Raw genomic sequence first — 22,057 nt, 5'->3', positions numbered from 1 at the left:
AGTTTCCACATTATTTTAAATGGTTCTATGATTTCATTTCTGGTCTTAAGTATTCTTCAAAATGTTTCTCATTAGGTAGAAGAAAAACATCAAATTCTCACCTGATCTTTTTTTTTGTTTTTTAACAGAACCAACCACTGTGTCATATCTTACTTAATAGTTCCCTTTTTATAGCTCTCTGGGATAGGCCTTAGAAACCAGTATAAAGGCACTGTTTTATTTGGATAATTTTTTTAAATTTATTCACATTATCATAATATGGGCGTCTTGTTTCTCAACTTGTTGGATGTATTTCTTAATCATTTTCCTTAGTGGTCACAACCTTGCTGGACTATTGTTAAATAAATTTGAATCCAACCATAGGCTGGTGATTTTCAACTAAGGGCAGTTTTTGCCTCCCATAGCCATTTGGTAATGTCTGGAGACGTGTTTGGTTGTCATAACTGGTAGGTGTTACTAGAATCTTGTAGTATACATTGTAGGATGCTGCTAAACATCCTATAATGCACACCACAACCCCCTATAACAAGAAATTATCCAGCCCCAAATGTCAGTAGTTCTAGGGTTAAGAAACCCTGCGGTAGGCCATCCTCCCTTACCTTCCATCTAGCTCTGGTATAATAAATCATAGTAGATCACAAGGGTGCCACTCTGACTTTTTATCCCAGAGTCAATGCAGTTAGGAAATCCACTGTCCTATACCCAGAAGAGTGTAATGAGTTAATTCTATTGCGAAAGGAAATATGTAAACAGATAGTGATGCCTTTTGAAAAGTGGTGCGTACTCCTGATATGATAGTGCCTCTAAAGCAGATCTCTAAAACTTCTGTAGACACATGATAACCAAATGACTGTGCCTCAATTTGCTTTCGGTGGTACTTTATTTCACATCTAAATTGTAATAATGGAGCAACAGTACATGAGGTATCATATGCCTTCTCTGTTAAGGGGATAATAATATAATTAGGTACCATTATGGCATTATGTTTTCATTTTGTATATTATAGTGGTATAGCGTTTTTTGAGGCTCTTCTCCAGAGTCTGCTTTTTTGAGTTTGTGTTTATAGGAAAAAAATTATAATTTATGAAACTGTCAAACATTTGTGTAAATTTATAAGCTCCTACTCTTTGTTTTCCCTGAAGCTGACAATAACTATTCCTTATTGCCTTTTTTTACAGAAACATCAAAAACTTCTGAGTAGAAGCAGCTTATTATTTTGCTAACCACAAAAAGTATTCTATAGAAATATTTATATAGATTTTTTTCCTAAAAGTTTCCTGGCAGGGCATGATAGTTCACACCTGTAATCCTAGTACTTTGGGAGGCCAAGGTGGGAGGATCACTTGAGCCTAGGAGTTCAAGACCAGCCTGGGCAATGTGGTTAGTCGCCCCCGTCTCTAAAAAAAATTTAAAAGTTAGCCAAGAGTGGTGGTGGACACCTGGAGTCTCAGCTAATTGGGAGACTGAGGTGGGAGGATTACTTGAGCCTGGGAAGTCAAGGCTGCAGTGACCTGTGATTGTGCCACTACACTCCAACCTGGGTGACAGAGTCTCAAAAAAAAAAAATTTCCTAAGTAAAATTTATAATCTGGCATCATACACAAGCTCTAACTAGTCCAAAGCATTACTGTAATTTTGTGACCATGTTAAATTTGTTTTTTAAAAGCCAGCCTCCCCCATCTCTATAAAAATGTTTAAAAATTAGCCAGGTGTGTGATGGTGCATGCCTGTAGTCCCAGCTACTCCAGAAACCAAGGCAGAAGGATTGCTTGAGCCCAGGAGTTCAAGGCTGCAGTTAGCTATGATCGCGCCACTGCACTCCAGCCTGGGTGACAGAGCAAGACCCTGTCTCAACAAAAAGCAAAGTATTGTGGTGCTTGCTTCAGCAGCACATATACTAAAAAACAAAGTATTAGGAATTGTCAATACTAGCATACTATTATTCATATCAAAATGGCATATACTGGAAAGTAGTAGAATGTTTTAGATGTATACACTGGTATCAAGAGTTATGTAATTTTTTATATGTATATTTACAGCTTCCAGAGGCCCTTATTAGTCCTTGTTGACAGAAACATAGATTTGGCAACTCCTTTACATCATACTTGGACATATCAAGCATTGGTGCATGATGTACTGGTAAGAGACTAAATACAGCACTTATTACTGAAATATAGTAACATGCAGTGTTCCCTTTAATTTAAAATTAACATCATGGCTACAGAAACAAAAATGAGAAGGATGGAACTGAGACCTATGAACAAAACAAGTGATGGGATTTGGTATTACTGGGTGTGGATGCTGGAAAATGTGAAGCATTGAAGTTTAGTTTCAAATTTATGATCTTTATAGGGTAAAGTAGTGGTTTTGTTGGCCATGGAAAAGAAGGAAAAGAAAACAATTGAAGAAAATGGATTATCTTGTTTTATTTTTAATTTTCCAACTGAATAAGTAAATAAATGTGTTCTCCCTTAGGAGAAAAGCTGTAATTTCTCTCTTTTCTCTGGGAATCAGTTAAACCTCATTTTACATTAAAAAAAAATAGTATTTTTTATGTTACACCATATGTTTTCTGAAGTAATTCCACATATCTGATTTTATGCTTATAGCAAAAATTTGTATTTATGCATATGTAAATTTAGCTGCTAAGTGTTGTGTTTAGCATGTGACATACACAGGTGATAAAACACGGCTTGTCTTCAAAGACAATGGAAAGAAAATAGGTACACAAATAATTTCTCTATGAGACACTATGTAATCAGGCCAGAATAGTCTCTATTTGATAGACAGACATTAAAGAATTTGAACTCAAATCATTGGCTTTGTTAAAACTAACACTGTAGTTTACTAACTCCTAGCTCAGGACTCTAGGGATTACACTATATAATCGTATCATGATAGTAAAGATTGCCCAACATGTCATATAAACAGGAAATGAAAGCTGAGTGTAGTGGCTCATGCCTATAATCCCAGCACTTTGGGAGGCCAAGGCAGGCGGATCACATGAGGCCAGGAGCTAAAGACCAGCCTGGCCAACGTGGCAAAATCCTGTCTCTATTGAAAATACAAAAATTAGCCAAGCGTGGTGGCACACGCCTGTAATCCTAACTATTTGGGTGGCTGAGGCTTGAGAATTGCTTGAACCCAGGAGGCGGAGGTTGCAGTGGGCCAAGATTGTGCCACTGCACTCCAGCCTGGGTGACAGAGCTAGACCTAGTCTCAAAAAAAAAAAAAAAAGGAAATGAAAGACATGCAATAGATGATTTGGTTTATTTCTTTAAAACCTGGATATTGGCTCTAAAGTATTTATTTAAATAAATCAGATTTAGAATTACTGATGGAAATTGGTCATTCTTCTATGCCATGACTCTAGGATGAGTGTCGAAGAAATAGCAGTCAACTTTAATTCAGTAGAGAGGGCAAGAAGAATCAAAGGGACTCTTAAATTAAACCCTAAGTAGTAGAACATGGAATCAGGCTTTAGGAGGTCAAGTAAGAGGTGGGAGAGGAGGAATTCAGTTCTACCAATATTTGAGTGCCTACTCTTTAACACACTTTCTAAACCCTGGCTTCAATAGTAACAAAAACAATAGCTTTCCTGTCTTTCTAGAGCTTACATTCTAGTAGGGGAAACAGGCAATAAAGAAAATAAAACTTGCAGCATTTCAGAAGGTGGAAGGTACCCTGAAAGACAGTAAAGTAGATAATGGTGAACAGGAGTGAAATTTTAAAACAGGGAAGACCTCACTGATAAAGTGACATTTGAGTAAAGATCTAAAGGAGGTAAGGTAGTGAATTATATAGCTATGTGGGAAAAGAACATAAGCAGAAGGATGACTAATATGTTTGGAAAATGGCAGGGCAGCCAGATGGCTACAATGAAGAGAGGCAGGGGAAGAGAAGCAGGAGAAAAGGTTAAATAAATAGGACCCAGGAAGCAATATAATACAGGACTCTAGGGATTATAGTATATGATCGTATTGTGATTGTAAAGGCCATTGACTTTAACTTGATGGAAATGGGGAACCACATGGGATTCTAGTATACATTTGAAGACTGTCACTCTAGCTGTTATACTGAAAATGGACTCCTTGGGGGCACAGGAAGAGCAAGATCGGTTAGGAGGCTGTTGCAGTTATCTTAGCTGAGATGATAGCAGCTTATAGCAGGACAGAAATGGTAAGGGCTGTGTTTTTTATACTGACTGTAGAGTATAGGATTTGCTGATAAGTTAGATGTGGGAGTTAGATGTAGAGAGAGAGAGAACTCAAAGATGACTCCAAGGTTTTAGCCTTTGCAAATGGCAAGACGTTGTTGTTTAGTGGGATGGAAAAGGCAGTTTCCCCAGGGAAGATCAGATGTTTAGTTTTGGGTATGTTAAATGTGAGATGCCAGCCAGGCATGGTGGCTCATACCTATAATCTCAGCACTTTGGGAGGCCAAGGCAGGAGGATCACTTGGGCCCAGGAGTTCAAGACCAGCCTGGCAACATAAGGAAGCACCATCTTTACAAAAAATAAAAATTAGAGACTTGTGGTGGCACACCTACTCAGGAGGCTTAGGTGGGAGGATCAGTTGATCCCCAACAGGTTGTGGCTACTACAGTGAACTGTGATCACATCACTGTCCTCCAGCCTGGGTAACAGAGTAAAGACCCTGTCTCAAAAAAAAAAAAATGAGATGCCCATTAAGATATCAAAATGTAAATGTTGAGTAGGTAGTTACATGAGTCTGGAGTTCAGGAAAAAAGTCTGGTCCTCAGCCTCCCAAAGTGCTGAGATTACAAGCATGAGCCACTGCACCCGAACAGAAAATATTTTTAAATGGCGGAAATTACAACATGTTTGTGTACTAATGGGAATGATCCAAACAGCGAAGTTAATGATGCAGGAGATAAGAGCGTCCTGCAGGTGGCATTAGTGAGCACTGTAGACCAGGATTTCTCAACCTTGGCATTATTGACGTTTTGGACCTGATCATTCTTTGTTGGGGGGCAGGGGGAGCTGTCCTGTGCATTGTAGGATGTTTAGCATCATTCCTGGCCTTGACTCTCTAGGTGCCAGTGGAACTCCCTCAGTTGTGACAACCAAAACATCTTACACATGCCAATTATACCCCAGGTGGCAGAAAGGGGCAAAATTGCCCAATTGAGAACCATGGTTACAGGCTGACAACATGAGTTTCAAAGCTAGTTTTAGGAAAGAGGGCAAGTAAAGAGTCTGGGAGTAGCAAGGAAGACACCTAATTCCAGTCTCAGATCCAGTGGTATGAGCTGTGAGAGGTTAAAGAAAAAAAAAAATCAGGTTCCCATTTGAGAAGGCTGCAGGGGTTAGCCAGTTGGAGTTCAATTACAGCAAGAAAGAACAGGGAAAGTTTAGAGAGGATGTTCAGAATAGGAGATTTTGCTGATGACTGAGTATGGGTTCCAGAAGTGATGACAGGATTTCTAGAGTAGGGTAAGAATAGGAGATGGGGTCTCAGTGGGATTGGAGGTTAAAGAGTTGTACAGGGATTAATGGGCATAATAAGATAGTATTGGTAGTCTCAAATCATATTTGGTTGGTGGGGCCCTTACTGTTGGGTAGGAGCAAGGGGCAAGTGTCTTAATAAGAGCATAGCATACCGATCACAGGTGCCTCATCACACCTGCCAGTGGTGGTGTTAAGGCAGTCTAAAACACCGAGATGTCTAGGGATCCTTTCCAATTCTTGAACTTTAAGAGTCCCTGGGCTCCCTCTTCATTCCCCTGGATGGAGGAAATTAAAGTACAGGGTGCTTTGAGTACAGGAGATAAGACACATGTACAAATAATTGCAACATAAAAAGGGTAGACTCAGTCTCCATTGTCAGAAGAGGAAATTGGGAAATATAACTTAGGGCAGAGATTCCCTAAAACCAAACAAGGATAATACTGGTCCTTGATGAGGTTTTCACTGTTTCAGAATGAGATGAGAATAAAAAGGACTATGAAATGTGCTTTTATACTGGCCTTTATACTAATTTTTATTTCCTACTATTTGAAGTGAAAATATCCTTTTAAAAATAAAAGATGGTGAAAGTAGATGGTAGAGTTTTTTTGTTTAATCTTCACATAAAAAGTTGGGAATCTTTGAAGAGGTTGGTTATAATTAACTATGCAACTTAAAATGACTTAATTCTGTTTATTAATCTTAATGCAGTTTCTGGATGTGAACAAACTATAACTGAGATGTCATAAATTATAATCACAAAAATTTTTGTTGATTGCTAAACCTGCTACTTTTGAAGGTCTTCAGAGCTTTTAAAACACTTAATAATTATACCCTTTGCCTCCACAAGATGGAGTAAGTAAATAGTAAATGTTAACTTAAAATTGCAGTTTACTTTTTATATTAAATGTCTTTGCCTGAAAATCTGCACCATTGATAATTGTTTATATATTAGAACTTACAAACAACTATGGAAATTCACACAGCTTCCCTCTGTGTCAGAAAGATGATTTTTCTCATTTTAAACGGGAAATACACTCTTCTGGTTAAAAAAAAAAAAAAAAAGCAACTTTGCAGTGCCCATCTCCTTTTATTGGGATTTAAGAAGCAAAATTAGTAATTAGAAGCCCTGATTCTTTTTTATTATATCTTGGTTGCAGGAGAGGTGGATTTGATTGTTCAGCTGCAGAGCTGTTGACTTCAGTCAAAGGGATGGACATTATTTTATCTCTGTTTTTTTACTTGGCCTTTATTTTTTCAAATCTTAGGTTCTCTTTTTGTACCTTGCACCCTCTGCTACTGACTCCTATTATTTGAAACATTAAATCGGAAGTTATACTAATAGACATAGGGACTTTAATTAAAGTTTACCTTTTTTTCCAGTCAAGAATAAAAAAAAAAGTGGTTTCCAAATAAATATGTATTTTTTAAAAGGTTGTAAGAGAAGCATTTTTTTTATTTTTTATTTTATTTATTTATTTTTTTTTTTGAGATGGAGTCTTGCCCTGTCGCCCCGGCTGGAGTGCAGGAGTGCGATCTCGGCTCACTGCAACCTCTGCCTACCAGGTTCGAGCGATTCTCCTGCCTCAACCTCCTGAGTAGCTGGGACTACAGGCATGTGCAACCATGCCTGGCTAATTTTTGTATGTTTAATAGAGATGGGGTTTCGCCATGTTAGCCAGACTGCTCTAGAATTCCTGACCTCAGGTGATCCACCTGCCTCAGCCTCCCAAAGTGCTGGGATTACAGGCGTGAGCTAATGCACCTAGCTAAGATGATAGCTAATGCACCTAGCTAAGGTTATAAGAGAAGCACTTCAGGAACACCTATTTCCTTAAAGACATGTGATTGCAATGTAACAGGTGCCTAGATATAGTTCAAGATTGATGCTTTGGGTCCAAGGTTGACATTCTTTGATCCTCTAATCTTTATTAACACAAAACCTCTTGGTCAGCACTATGTAGCCTAATTTCAAGCATTTGCCTAAAAGTCAAAAGTGTAATGTAAACTTTTACTCATTTAATCCAAGCAAATACATATTTTACTGTACTTGATAGGAAGTGTCTACTGAAGGTCTGTAGGCTATGTAAAAGCCCAAAAGATATCCCTAATTTCATTCACTTTTTAAAAATAGCAGTGTTTCAGTATATCTCCATATTTGTTGTTGTGTCTGAACTTGGATTGAATTTTTATTTAATCTAAGGGAGAAAAAGAGTATGTACTATTTACTGATCTAACTGTAGCTGCTATAGTTTTTTTTTTTTTTTGCCTTATACTCTAGTTGTATAACATTTGTCTATATTTATGATGGAACATTTTACAAAGTTTTAATAATATATTTTATAATCAAATATATTCAAAATATTTGCATTTCAACATAATATAGGATCATGTAATCAATTAATAATTTAAGATATTAGATGTTTTTTCTTTTCATATTTAAGACATATATTTTACATTTACATCACATCTCAATTTGGACTAATCACATTGAAGGTACTCAGTAGCCACCTGTGACTATTGGCAACTGTATTGGACATTGCAATTCTAAATCATAAGACCCAAATTCTTTACTACTTTTAGAGATTGAATGAATTACTTATGAGTTGAAATTATCACATGAAGACTGGTAGAAATGTTTGCATATTGCCGGCAGTGTATCTGGTGGGTGGGAGGGTTCCAGCTCATGAGTCCTAGGGTTGTAAACAGCTCTGCTTTAATAAAAATGAACAAGCTTCCCAAATATATTGCTGATGCTGTAAAGAATACCTTGGCTTCTGAATTAAGATAGGTTAGGTTGTGCTACTTAGTCTAACCCTCTAACCTCAGTGGCATAAAATAATAAAGATTTTTTTTTCTTGGTCATAGTATTTATTGTTCCTTGTCCAGTATGGATGAGCAAAACAATTGTGGGTTGTACTTCATTTTTTTAGGTTCTGTTATGAATAAAATTTTTTAAACTTTTACTAGGGAATATTTCAAATAACACAAATACAGAGAATACTGTAATGAACTCATATTTACATTGTTCAGCTTCCCTGGTATTATATGATCTAAGCATGAATACTTCAGCATGTATCTATTTTTTAAAGTTATAATTTTACGCAACAAAATTAATGTTAATTTCCTGGTGATATACCCGCTCTGTATTGATTGTTTCAAAGATGCTTCTTTACAGTTGGCTTGTTCAAATAAGGATCCAGAAATACATCTGTACATGGCATTAGTTGATATAGCTCTTAAATCTCTCAGTTCCTCCCTCCTCACTTCTTTTTAATTGCCATTTTTTGATTGAAAGAATTAGGTTATTTTTCTATAGAATTTCCTACATTTTGGCATTTGGCTGATTGTATCCTTTTGTATTCCCGATACTTTGTGTAAACTCATTGATTGTGGAAATTGATTAGATCTCATTCAATTCTTTGTCAAGGCCACTTTAACTAGCAGTGTTCTTTAGTTTCTGTTTTATTATATCAGGAGGTACATAATGTCTGTTTGTCCTAATGTTAGTGAACAGATTGATCAGTAGTTTCAGGTATTGTCAGCATGATCCATCCATTAAGGGTTCTCCATAAATCTTTTACCTAAAGGTTTAAATGTCACTGATAATTATTCCCTCTTTATTTTAATTACTGATGGCAAATGGTGATTTTCTGATACTGTTATCCCTCCTTCATCTTTTTAGCCAATATGCTTATATAAATAACTTTTTTTATCACCTACTTAGGACAAATGCTTGTCTTCCTTTGTCAATTTTCAGAATTAGTGAGTACCCTAGTAATTTGCAGAGACAATCAATAAAGTCATTTGTTTAAGTATCATTTTATGAACTAACAGATTTTTATATTTGAGATGTTTTTACAGTATTACAGTTGTTCATTTTGATGCTTGAATTATCTCATTTTTGGCCTGTCATGTTGGCCTTGATAGCTTCTTGACATAACCCCATCAGTCTTTGATAGTTTCTTTGCTTCCTGGTATGAAAAATATCCTAAGCTAATCATATTCATTTTCTGCCTCAGACCTGGCTGCATCCATTTCTCAAAAAGCCTCTGGTTCCTTTGAGTAGCAAATAGTGGATACCACAGTCTGGACTATTAGCGCTGTTTATTTCTACTGGGATACTTTTGCTTCCAGACATTTTCCGTGGCGAAAAAGACAGCATCTTCCAGTTTTCTCATTCTCTGAGATTAAAGAACCCATTTTTTTTTTATAACAAGTAGTATTGTGAAATTGTAAAATTACATTAGTGACTGTTGACTTTGCACACAATTTGAAAGCATCAATGGAAGGCTGAGTCTTCCTGTTTCTTCCTAACAAACATGTTTTAATCCTTGCTCTACTCGAGTTTCGTTTGAGAGACTGATTTGTGTGAACCAAAGAAACCAGATGACTGTTATGTAAAGCAGAAAATATTTGGATTTAAATTGTTAGATGGATTAAAACCACATATCATCACCATGACTGGGAGTTTTGTTTCTTCAGCCACTCAGGACAGTTGTGCCATTATAAATATACATTTATATCATTTTAGCTAGAAGCCCATCTTAATATATATGTATCTGTTGTAGAGTGATGGATGTCAAATAACATCTGATGTGTAACTCGTTCTCTAGAGTAAAGCTTCTGATCTCTTCTCATTGAGTTCCATAGTTATCCATGCTCTTTGAGGGTAGGAAATTGTTTATTGGTTGTGTATAGTTGATGTCTCGGTAAGAAATATAATTACAGTCTCTAGGGGCTTCTGTAAATTCTGTCGTTAGAGGCATTATCACCACTTTATCAAATGTTGAACAGAAACTGGTTTTGAAGCATTTAGGAAGAGTAGAAATAAGTTTTAAACTCCCTTTTGCTTAGGTGTCTAGTCTTTAACATTTTCTCTTATGGAAATTAGTTTTAGGGATGAGCTTTGAAAAATAAATTTTTCACATAATGCTTTAATTTTCCCTAAATCCAATTGAAACTGTTATAGGTATCGAAACCCTGATATATTAGTCTGTTGATTTATCTTATGAAGACAATGATCCTTATTCCTGTCTTAAAATTCTATCTTCTGTTTAATATATTAAAGATCATATTTTGTCTTTTACCGACCTTTGGCAAAAAGTGATGAAACTCACAGCTTTTATTTTACAATTAAAATCTTAAGTATGAAAGAAATAATTGTGATTTACAGGAGGATTATTTGCCTGCTTTAGAGAAAATACACACAAATGTATTTGTGTGCATTAAACATTTTCTTTATCATTTCTTCTCTCATTGGTGTCAACCCTATTCCCCAAACTATTTAACTCCTAAGATGAAGATTTTCTCCAGAGAAAATGCTTCTTTTTGGAGATGAGAATTCTCCCTAGGTTTGTGTGCAAGGATGAGACAATATAGATGTGCTCATCTTCAAATGACTGATGGGACATTTCTTTAATGTAGGCGAGGATGGAAGCCAAAGCTGTGGAAGATGTTGGTGGAGCCAATGGGTAGTTTCCTTTCCTCTTCCTCACATCCCTTAGTTCTGTTCACTTCCATCGTTATCAAGAAGTATTTATATGTGTTCCCTAGTTTTAAATAGATTCTCCCTTGTATTTTATTTCTCTTGTTGGTTAATTTGATAGTAGAAGTTGAGGACTCACCTTAGTGTGTCACCTCAATATGAAAATTCTGGCGTTGTGTTTATGACTCCAAAGTACATCTGTTGAAACAATAGATGTTTAATGATTGCTGTAATAGCATTTAGAGTTGAGATAGTAAATTCTTGCCAAAATAAAAGATATTTTTATTTTACTTTCCTTTTCTTTGCCTGTGAACTGCAAGTCTGCATAAATAGGTATTGCCTATATTATCCAGAGATTATTTTGTTAACATTAACTCTCTCTGGCTCTACTGATTGCTCTAACTTGGGAAAAGAAAACAAGACTGCTGAAGGCTTCTACATGTTTTTAGCATTTCCTGATGGGATTTATTTATAGGTAGTGATTTGGGGCACCTTTGTCCTATCTTCTAAGTTAGGAAAATGTGACTGTCAATGGAAACAGATTAGACTCTATCATGTTAAAACTAATTCTGTTGTCTTTTATTTGTGTATAAACGTTCAGTTGCTTTAACATGATTGAGTACAGCACAGGATGTTTTAATTTCCTAACTTGGAAGATTGAAATTACCTTTATTTGCCTTACTGTTATGCAAACAATGGAAATATCCTTGCTATTAAATTATTTCTCAGAATTCTTAACATCTTTTATTCCTTTATTATTTTGTGTTTTAAGGATTCCATCAATACTTCAGTAATAACATGCTTTCCTACTTTTAGAGCAGTAATTTTGCTAGCAAGTTAACTTTATTTTGAATGAGCTGTGTCATCACCATGGAAATAGTACTTCACTAGAAATTCTACTTAATAAAACTTAACTGTTTAAAGATGTTTCTCTTCAATATCTTTTATTTTGTTAGATAGTTTTTTAAATCTAGGGTTCTTTCCAGATGTAGCTGTTACTGTTTAAAATAGTTTTCCACAATTGTGCTATTTTTACTTTCTCTCTATATGGATGATTTTTGTGCTAAGTGAAGTTTAGATACGAGGATGGGAAACTGAGAGGATTAAGTAAAGTCACTTTCTTGCCCTATGATAATATGAGGGGTCTATAGGAAAAACAGTAATAGAGTGAAATATACTAAACTTTTGTCATTCCAACCATTTATTGTGACTCTCTAGTCTTTAAATTGCCTATTTATCACCTGAGGCTACCCATGTTCTGCACTACAGGGAATTTCAAGTGATAGAATCTAATTCCACTCACTCTGTTCACACTGTGATACAACTAAAACATAATGCTTAAAAGCACTGCCTCTGAAGTCAGACTGCCTAATCTTGACTCTGCCACATATTTATGTATAACTTTGGACAGTTAACTTCTTTATGCCTCAGTTTTTTCATCTTGAATGGGAATTTTATTACTGCTTCTACAGGTTATTGTAAGGATCAAATGACTTAATATAAGGTGCTAAGAATAGTGCCTTGCAAATGAAAGATAGCCATGCTTCTGAACAAAAGGCAGCAGAAACTTCTGCAGACTTAAACGTCCCTGTCTGACAGCTCTGAAGAGAGCAGTGGTTCTCCTAGCATGGTGTTTGAGCTCTGAGAATGGACAGACTGCCTCCTCAAGTGGATCCCTGACCCCTGTGTAGCCTAACATGGAGACATCTCCCAGTAGGGGCTGACTGACACCTCATACACCCGGGCGCCCCTCTGAGATGAAGCTTCCAGAGGAAGGATCAGGCAGCAATATTTGTTGTTCTGCAACATTTGCTGTTCTGCAGCCTCCGCTGGTGATTACCCAGGCAAACAGGGTCTGGAGTGGACCTCCAGCAAACTCCAACAGACCTGCAGCTGAAGGACCTGTTAGAAGGAAAACTAACAAGCAGAAAGGAATAGCATCAACCTCAACAAAAAGGACATCCACACCAAAACTGCATCTGTAGGTCACCATCATCAAAGACCAAAGGTAGATAAAACCACAAAGATTGGGAGAAAACAGAGCAGAAAAGCTGAAAATTCTAAAAACCAGAGCGCCCTTTCTTCTCCAAAGGATTGCAGCTCCTCGCCAGCAACGGAACAAAGCTGGACGGAGAATGACGAGTTGACAGAAGTAGGCTTCAGAAAGTCGATAATAACAAGTTTCTCCAAGCTGAAGGAGGATGTTTGAACCCGTCACAAGGAAGCTAAAAACCTTGAAAAAAGATTAAAAGAATGGCTAACTAGAATAAACAGTGTAAAGAAGACCTTAAATGACCTGATGGAGCTGAAAACCATGGCACGAGAACTACATGATGCATGCACAAGCTTCAGTAGCCAATTCGATCAAGTGGAAGAAAGGGTATCAATGATTGAAGATCAAATTAACGAAATGAAACAAGAAGAGAAGTTTAGAGAAAAAAAGAGTAAAAAGAAATGAACAAAGCCTCCAAGAAATATGGGACTATGTGAAAAGACCAAATCTGCATTTGATTGGTGTACCTGAAAGTGACAGGGAGAATGGAACCAAGTTGGAAAACACTCTTCAGGATATTATCCAGGAGAACTTCCCCAACCTAGCAAGACGGGCCAACATTCAAATTCAGGAAATACAGAGAACACCACAAAGATACTCGAGAAGAGCAACCCCAAGACACATAATTGTCGGATTCACCAAGATGAAATGAAGGAAAAAATGTTAAGGGCAGCCAGAGAGAAAGGTCGGGTTACCCACAGAGGGAAGCCCATCAGACTAACAGTGGATCTCTCAGCAGAAACTACAAGCAGGAAGAGAGTGGGGGCCAATATTCAACATTCTTAAAGAAAAGAATTTTCAACTCAGAATTTCATATACAGCCAAACTAAGCTTCAGAAGTGAAGGAGAAATAAAATCCTTTACAGACAAGCAAATGCTGAGAGATTTTGTCACTACCAGGCCTGCCTTACAAGAGCTCCTAAAGGAAGCACTAAACATGGAAAGGAACAACCAGTACCAGCCACTGCAAAAACATGCCAAATTGTAAAGACCATAGATGCTAGGAAGAAACTGCATCAGCTAATGGGCAGAATAACCAGCAAACATCATAATGACAGGATCAAATTCACACATAATAATATTAACCTTAAACATAAATGGGCTAAATGCCCCAATTAAAAGACACAGACTGGCAAATTGGATAAAGAGTCAAGACCCATCAGTGTGCTGTATTCAGGAGACCCATCTCATGTGCAGAGACACACAAAGGCTCAAAATCAAGGGATGGAGGAAGATCTACCAAGCAAATGGAAAGCAAAAAAAAGCAGGGGTTGCAATCCTAGTCTATGATAAAAGAGACTTTAAACCAACAAAGATCAAAAGAGACAAAGAAGGCCATTACATAATGGTAAAGGGATCAATTCAACAAGAAGAGCTAACTATCGTAAATATATATGCACCTAATACAGGAGCAAAACAAGATTCATAAAACAAATCCCAGATTCACAAAACAAGTCCTTAGAGACCTACAAAGAGACTTAGACTCCCACACAATAATAATGGGAGACTTTAACACCCCACTGTCAATATTAGACAGATCAACGAGACAGAAGGTTAACAAGGATATCCAGGACTTGAACTCAGCTCTGCACTAATAGACATCTACATAACTCTCCACCCCAAATCAACAGAATATACATTCTTCTCAACACCACATCACACTTATTCCAAAACTGACCACATAGTTGGTAGTAAAGCACTCCTCAGCAAATGTAAAAGAACAGAAATCACAACAAACTGTCTCTCAGACCACAGTGCAATCAAACTAGAACTCAGGATTAAGAAACTTACTCAAAACCACACAACTACATGGAAACTGAACAACCTGCTTCTGAATGACTAATGGGTAAATAACGAAATGAAGGCAGAAATAAAGATGTTCTTTGAAACCAATGAGAACAAAGACACAACATACCAGAATCTCTGGGACACATTTAAAGCAGTGTGTAGAGGGAAATTTATAGCACTAAATGCCCACAAGAGAAAGCAGGAAAGACCTAAAACTGACACCCTGACATCACAGTTAAAAGAACTAGAGAAGCAAGAGCAAACACATTCAAAAGCTAGCGGAAGGCAAGAAATAACTAAGATCAGAGCAGAAATGAAGGAGATAGAGACACAAAAAACCCTTCAAAAAAATCAATGAATCCAGGAGCTGGTTTTTTGAAAAGATCAACAAAATTGATAGACTGCTAGCAAGACTAATGAAGAAAAGAGAGAAGAATCAAATAGACGCAATAAAAAATGATAAAGGGGATATCATCACTGATCCCACAGAAATACAAACTACCATCAGAGAATACTATAAACACCTCTATGCAAATAAACTAGAAAATCTAGAAGAAATGGATAAATTCCTGGACACATACAACCTCCCAAGACTAAACTGGGAAGAATTTGAATTGCTGAATAGACCAATAACAGGCTCTGAAATTGAGGCAGTAATCAATAGCCTACCAACCCAAACAAAAAGTCCAGGACCAGGCGAATTCACAGCTGAATTCTACCAGAGATACAAAGAGAAGCTGGTACCATTCCTTCTGAAACTATTCCAATCAATAGAAGAAGAGGGAATCCTCCCTAACTCATTTTATGAGGCCAGCATCATCCTGATACCAAAGCCTGGCAGAGACACAACAAAAAACGAGAATTTTAGACCAATATCCCTGATGAACATCAATGCGAAAATCCTCAATAAAATACTGGCAAAGCAAATCCAACAGTACATCAAAAAGCTTATCCACCACAAACAAGTTGGCTTCATCCCTGGGATGCAAGGCTGGTTCAACATATGCAAATCAATAAACATAATCTATCATATAAACAGAACCAAAGACAAAAACCACATGATTATCTCAATAGATGCAGAAAAACCCTTCGACAAAATTCAACAGCCCTTCATGCTAAAACCTCTCAATAAATTAGGTATTGATGGAACGTATCTCAAAATAATAAGACCTATTTATGACAAACCTACAGCCATATCATACTGAATGGGCAAAAACTGGAAGCATTCCATTTGAAAACTGGTACAAGACAGGGATGCCCTCTCTCACCACTCTTATTCAACATAGTGTTGGAAGTTCTGGCCAGGGCAATCAGGCAAGAGAAAGAAATAAAGGGTATTCAATTAGGAAAAGAGGAAGTCAAATTGTCCCTGTTGGTAGATGACATGATTGTATATTTAGAAAACCCCATTGTCTCAGCCCAGAATCTCCTTAAGCTGATAAGCAACTTTAGCAAAGTCTCAGGATACAAAATCAATGTGCAAAAATCACAAGCATTCTTATACGCAAATAACAGACGAACAGCCAAATCCTGAGTGAATTCCCATTCACAATTGCTACAAAGAGAATAAAATACCTAGGAATTCAACTTACAAGGGATGTGAAGGACCTCTTCAAGGAGAACTACAAACCACTGCTCAACAAAATAAAAGAGGACACAAACAAATGGAAGAACATTCCATGCTCATGGATAGGAAGAATCAATATCATGAAAACGGCCATACTGCCCAAGGTAATTTATAGATTCAATGCCATCCCCATCAAGCTACCAATGACTTTCTTCACAGAATTGGAAAAAAACTACTTTAAAGTTCATATGGAACCAAAAAAGAGCCCGCATCGCCAAGTCAATCCTAAGCAAAAAGAACAAAGCTGGAGGCATCACACTACCTGACTTCAAACTATACTACAAGGCTACAGTAACCAAAACAGCATGGTACTGGTACCAAAACAGAGATATAGACCAGTGGAACAGAACAGAGGCCTCAGAAATAACACCACACATCTGCAACCATCTGATCTTTGACAAACCTGACAAAAACAAGAAATGGGGAATGGGTTCCCTATTTAATAAGTGGTGCTGGGAAAACTGGCTAGCCATATGTAGAAAGCTGAAACTGGATCCCTTCCTTGAACCTGATACAAAAATTAATTCAAGGTGGATTAAAGACTTAAATGTTAGACCTAAAACCATAAAAACCCTAGAAGAAAACCTAGGCAATTCCATTCAGGACATAGGCATGGGCAAGGACTTCATGACTAAAACACCAAAAGCAATGGCAACAAAAGCCAAAATAGACAAATGGGATCTAATTAAACTAAAGAGCTTCTGCACAGCAAAAGAAACTACCATCGGAGTGAACAGGCAGCCTACAGAATGGGAGAAAATTTTTACAATCTACCCATCTGACAAAGGGCTAATAACCAGAATCTACAAAGAACGTAAACAAATTTACAAGAAAAAAATCAAACAACCCCATCAAAAAGTGAGCAAAGGATATGAACAGACACTTTTCAAAAGAAGACATTTATGCAGCCAAAAGACACATGAAAAAATGCTCATCGTCACTGGTCATCAGAGAAATGCAAATGAAAACCACAATGAGATACCATCTCACACCAGTTAGAATGGTGATCAGTAAAAATTCAGGAAACAACAGGTGCTGGAGAGTCTGTGGAGAAATAGGAACGCTTTTACACTGTTGGTGGGAGTGTAGACTAGTTCAACCATTGTGGAAGACAGTGTGGTGATTCCTTAAGGATCTAGAACTAGAAATACCATTTGACCCAGCAATCCCATTACTGGGTATGTAGACATCTGTAATTTTTCAAATCCTGCTTTTTATGTCAAAGAGAAAAATGGCAAGGAAATAAACTATTATAAAAGATTTATTTGAGAAAGTTACAAGGTTTATGTTAAGGACCTAGAGTCAGTATTGATAACCTTGTTTTATCTAAAGGAGATTGAATTGCATTCAGTGTATTTAATTTGCTAAGACCTAGAATAATCATTAATTCAAAATATAAGCAGATACCTTAGAACTAAGATAATTATATTTCAGTCATGCTGGATAATTTCTCCATACTGTGTCTTCCTTCTTCATCAATCATTTACTTGTTGATAGCCATGTTTTATCTTTCACTATTCTTTAGTTGGCATTGAACCATAAAATGCGGCTATTTGTGAGGGAACCCATAGATGTAATGCAAGAAGTTGGGGGAAAGAAAAAAGATACTTACTTTTATTTTTGCCTAATGGTTTTTGTGGGTTTTGTTTGGTTTGGTTTTGGGTTTTGGGGGGTTTTTTGTTTTTTTTTACAGAAAAGGTACAAAAATCAAGCCTCATGTGAATAAAATTAGTCCTAGGCAAGAAAGTTTAGCCACTACTGGCCTGACTCTTAAAGTTTGTGTGAAAGAGGGGCATCGCTTATTATTATAGCATCTATTGTAATTTTTAAAATTGCAGTTCATCACTCAAGTGACACTTCAGAATGTTGACTCTGTAAGAGTTTAAAAATATTTAAGATAACATTTGTTACTGGAAATGACCAAGCATCAGGAGGCCTGGTTGCATAAGTTGATTTAGCCAAACATTGGACTACTGTGTAGTTATGATAAAGATGAAGTAAATGTATGTATACAGATACAGAAAGAGCTGTAAAATGTATTATTAGATGAAAAAAGATATAACATGTACACTGTAATCCCATTTTAAAAAATAAAATTAAGAGGATGTGTATGTGCTATTATATGCATCAGTGTTTTTCTAGAAGGATATACAAGCATATTGACATGTGTTTCTCTTTTTCTTGTTTGAAATTTTAATATACATTTAATACTTTCATTAAAATACAGAAACAAAATTACATTTGTATGTAACAAAAGATTGGGAGGAGATCTTTTAAATTTCAAATCTATATTTTGTCCTTGGAAACATTAGAAAGGGCAACAAGATTCTATTTTTATTAGACTTAGAAAACAGTTGTTCAACACAAGATTACTTTTTCCTAGGATTTCCATTTAAACAGGGTTAATTTGGAAGAATCTTCAGGAGTGGAAAACTCTCCAGCTGGTGCTAGACCAAAGAGAAAAAACAAGAAGTCTTATGATTTAACTCCGGTTGATAAATTTTGGCAAAAACATAAAGGAAGGTAAGCAAAATATCAATAAGTAAAAGATTCATTTTTTTAAAGAGAAATTAAGGTGTCATCCACCTTAATGAATTTGAGAAAAAAAGGGTCATGTAGGTTCATTCACCCAATGAGTGGGGGCTGTAATTAGATAGTCCGTAGATATTTGTCTTTATTTCTCCATTTCTCACTGATTCCTAAGTTGTTTTTTGTTCATTGTTGTTTTATAGGGACTGCTTCTCCTTTCAATGAGATCATCCTATACAGATAGTCTTTTTCAATTTTGTTGCTGTCTCCACTGACTCTATAAGACCATCTCTGCCTTTCATTTAAATTGGCTTTTGTGATTTTGGGGGTGATTTTTTCCTTTTTGTTACATGTTGCCCTCATGTAAACCTTGTTTTAGATACTTGTGGAGAGAGTACCTAAGCCTAAAAGCCTAGAAATTTATTCAAAGTACATTAGAAATAATGAGTGATAAAACTGCATTTATTTGGCATGTGATTTACTGTGGGCAGATGATATACATATCCCATGTGATGCTATGCCCCCTTAAAGTTTAGGGTACTTCATGGGCTCAGTTACTGCTATAAAAGTTATCTAGTGATCATTATGGCTAGAGCAATCATTCTAAACAAACAAAAATATTATTCCTCAGAGAAAAAGAATACTGTTCATCAACAATTATGAAAATATGATTTTTTAAAAATATTTCAAAATGTATGTGTGTCCTTGATATAGCTGTTCTTTTTGGGCTTATATTTATTGTTTAAAGAGAAGTAGAATATAGACTTGGTTCAACATGCTGGGTTTTTAATATGTTTTATCTTTTTTTTACTTACAACTTTTTTTTAAGCTGGAAAATCAAATTGCCATAACAAAGATTTGACTTTCTCTGCAGAGAAAAGTCACTGTCTTTCTCTTTCTCACTATGGCAGTTTTAGGTACTATTTTAATTAATTTTAATAAATTTGATTTTAAATAATACTCCTCCCTTTGGAATTCCATAATCTACATTTCCCTCCAGAATGGTGAAGTACAAGAAATTACTTTTATTAGAGAGGCATTATTTATAGAGAATACAGAATATTTTGAAGTTGGCATTCCCTAATAGAGAAAAGCTTAAGAAAAAAATCTCAGTATTCAAATATGGAAATTTTGAATTTTTTTTAGAACATATGTTTAAGAACAATTTAAGAGGTCAGTTGAATAGTAAGAATTTTAACCTCATATTCATTAAGTAGGAATAGCTCTTTTGCTCTGCATCTTACATACAATAGTAACATGGGCACAAAGACACTTGGAGATAGCATAAACAAGTGACTTAAACCTCTCTGAGCTTCAGTTTCCTCATCAGTAAAATAGGGAGATAATAATTCTACCTATTGCCCTATTTCAGAAGGTTGTTAAGAAGATTGAGATAATGAATTTAAAGGAGTAATTTGCCCAAGTCATCCAGCTTTCGTTGGCAAAGCCAGGGATGAAACCCAGGTCTTGCAGACCATAAAGCACCCAGTCTTAACCTTGAATAGTTAAGTTATGATAGTTACCTCAACAGATTCATCAGGATTAAATGAGGTTGCAGTGAGCCGAGATCACGCCATTGCATTCCAGCCTGGGCAACAAGAGCAAAACTCCATCTTAAAAAAAAAAAAAAGAAAAGATAAATTCTTAGCATGGTGTTTGATGTATAGTAAAATCACTTAATAAATGTGAGCAATTATTCTCTGTTAACTCTGAGACCTAAAGATATCAGAGATTTTGAGGATTATCCAGTTCAACCCACACATTTTACATATAAAGCTAGGGCCCTGAGAGGGTAAGAGCTTGCCTGTAAACGAAGTTTCCATTATAATTAGATGGAACAAGGGTTTCTGACTCCCCAGTGCAATGCTGAGGCCTCAGTGCTATTTTTTGCCAACATAGACTCAACTGGAGCTGGTGTAAATGCCTGTGCTTGTGAGTTAAAATTGGACTGTGTTCCTCAGAATCCTTTCTGAGCTCCTGTCTTTTCTGCTAGTCTCCATTGGATAAAATGTGCTCGTTATTAGAGAGGTATTTTCAGATGTCAGAGCTGAGGAAGGGGGGAAAGGTTTTTGTTCACTCTTTCTTAAAGGAGAAAAGGCTTCTGGCCTCCCCCTAGGCTGTAGATGAAAAATACTCATTTTAAGAAACATTTCATGATCAACATGTATTCATCTAGAGTTTGTCAAGATTAGTACAGTGTTTTCTACCTGAGCGCTCATGATTGCAGATCACTTCTGCCTAAAGTCTATGTAAGTTACTGCTAAGCCACAATGTCCTGGTAGAAGACATCAGGTATTAGGCCACCAAAACTGTGGCCCAAGTGCTATTTTTACCGGTAGTGTTCTGGGATATTATGAGTTCTGAGTTACAAGAATTTTTTCACAGTTACTTGCAGGTGATATTTTTAAATGCTGTCTTTGTAGTTGCATGGACCCTTTGACATGACGTGTTAATTTGGATAGGAATATTTAATTGATATTTGATATGACTTGTCTTCCATTGATTTTCAGTCATGTAAATATTTTACCTTTTCTTCTAAAAACATATAAGTGAAGAGAATGTATGATACTGTTAATGAAAAATAGAAATGAAATTTAAATTTTAGATGTATAAGTATTATATGCATTTTAAAGAAATAGTATTATATAGATATCAGAAAGATATGTAGTTGTATTTGTGCTGAATCTTTTCTGCCTTTGTTATATATAACATATATTCAAATCCAAATAAGTATATTTAAAATAATAAATGTTCATTGTATATATTTTAGAATTTACACAAAAATCGGTCTTTTAATGTCATCCTCATAGTTCTTGTGCAATACTGTTTTAGTCCATTCCCAGAAGTTGCAGAATCAGTTCAGCAAGAACTAGAATCTTACAGAGCACAGGAAGATGAGGTCAAACGACTTAAAAGCATTATGGTAAGATTCTATTTGCTTTCTAAGAATTATAGGAAAGAGAAGGATTATCTGTTAGATAAAGAGATTTGGGTTTTTTTCCTTATAAAAATTGAAGGCCATTTAATGCTTTTATAACAAAAATATTTTCAACTTGCGTAAGTGATCAAAAAGAAATCTAAATATTGAGAAGAGAAAAAATAAT

At 36.1% G+C, this 22,057-nt stretch overlaps 1 protein-coding gene across 4 annotated transcripts in view; it reads left to right on the top strand.

Annotated features, from left to right (window-relative positions):
* SCFD1 (sec1 family domain containing 1) overlaps nt 1–22,057 on the top strand; it is a 107,129-nt gene that overhangs the window by 29,320 nt on the left and 55,752 nt on the right. For 3 of the 4 annotated variants that reach the window (XM_019009843.4, XM_019009844.2, XM_063697719.1), the window contains 3 exons: nt 2,040–2,139; nt 18,808–18,947; nt 21,786–21,876. In XM_019009843.4, coding sequence (XP_018865388.1) covers nt 2,040–2,139; nt 18,808–18,947; nt 21,786–21,876 — 331 coding nt within the window. The remainder of the gene's footprint in view (nt 1–2,039; nt 2,140–18,807; nt 18,948–21,785; nt 21,877–22,057) is intronic. The other variant, XM_055361353.2, reaches the window with a different exon arrangement.

This window comes from Gorilla gorilla, chromosome 15 (assembly GCF_029281585.2).
Source record: "Gorilla gorilla gorilla isolate KB3781 chromosome 15, NHGRI_mGorGor1-v2.1_pri, whole genome shotgun sequence".
NCBI lineage: Eukaryota > Metazoa > Chordata > Mammalia > Primates > Hominidae > Gorilla > Gorilla gorilla.
This window is presented reverse-complemented; position numbering and strand designations above follow the sequence as displayed.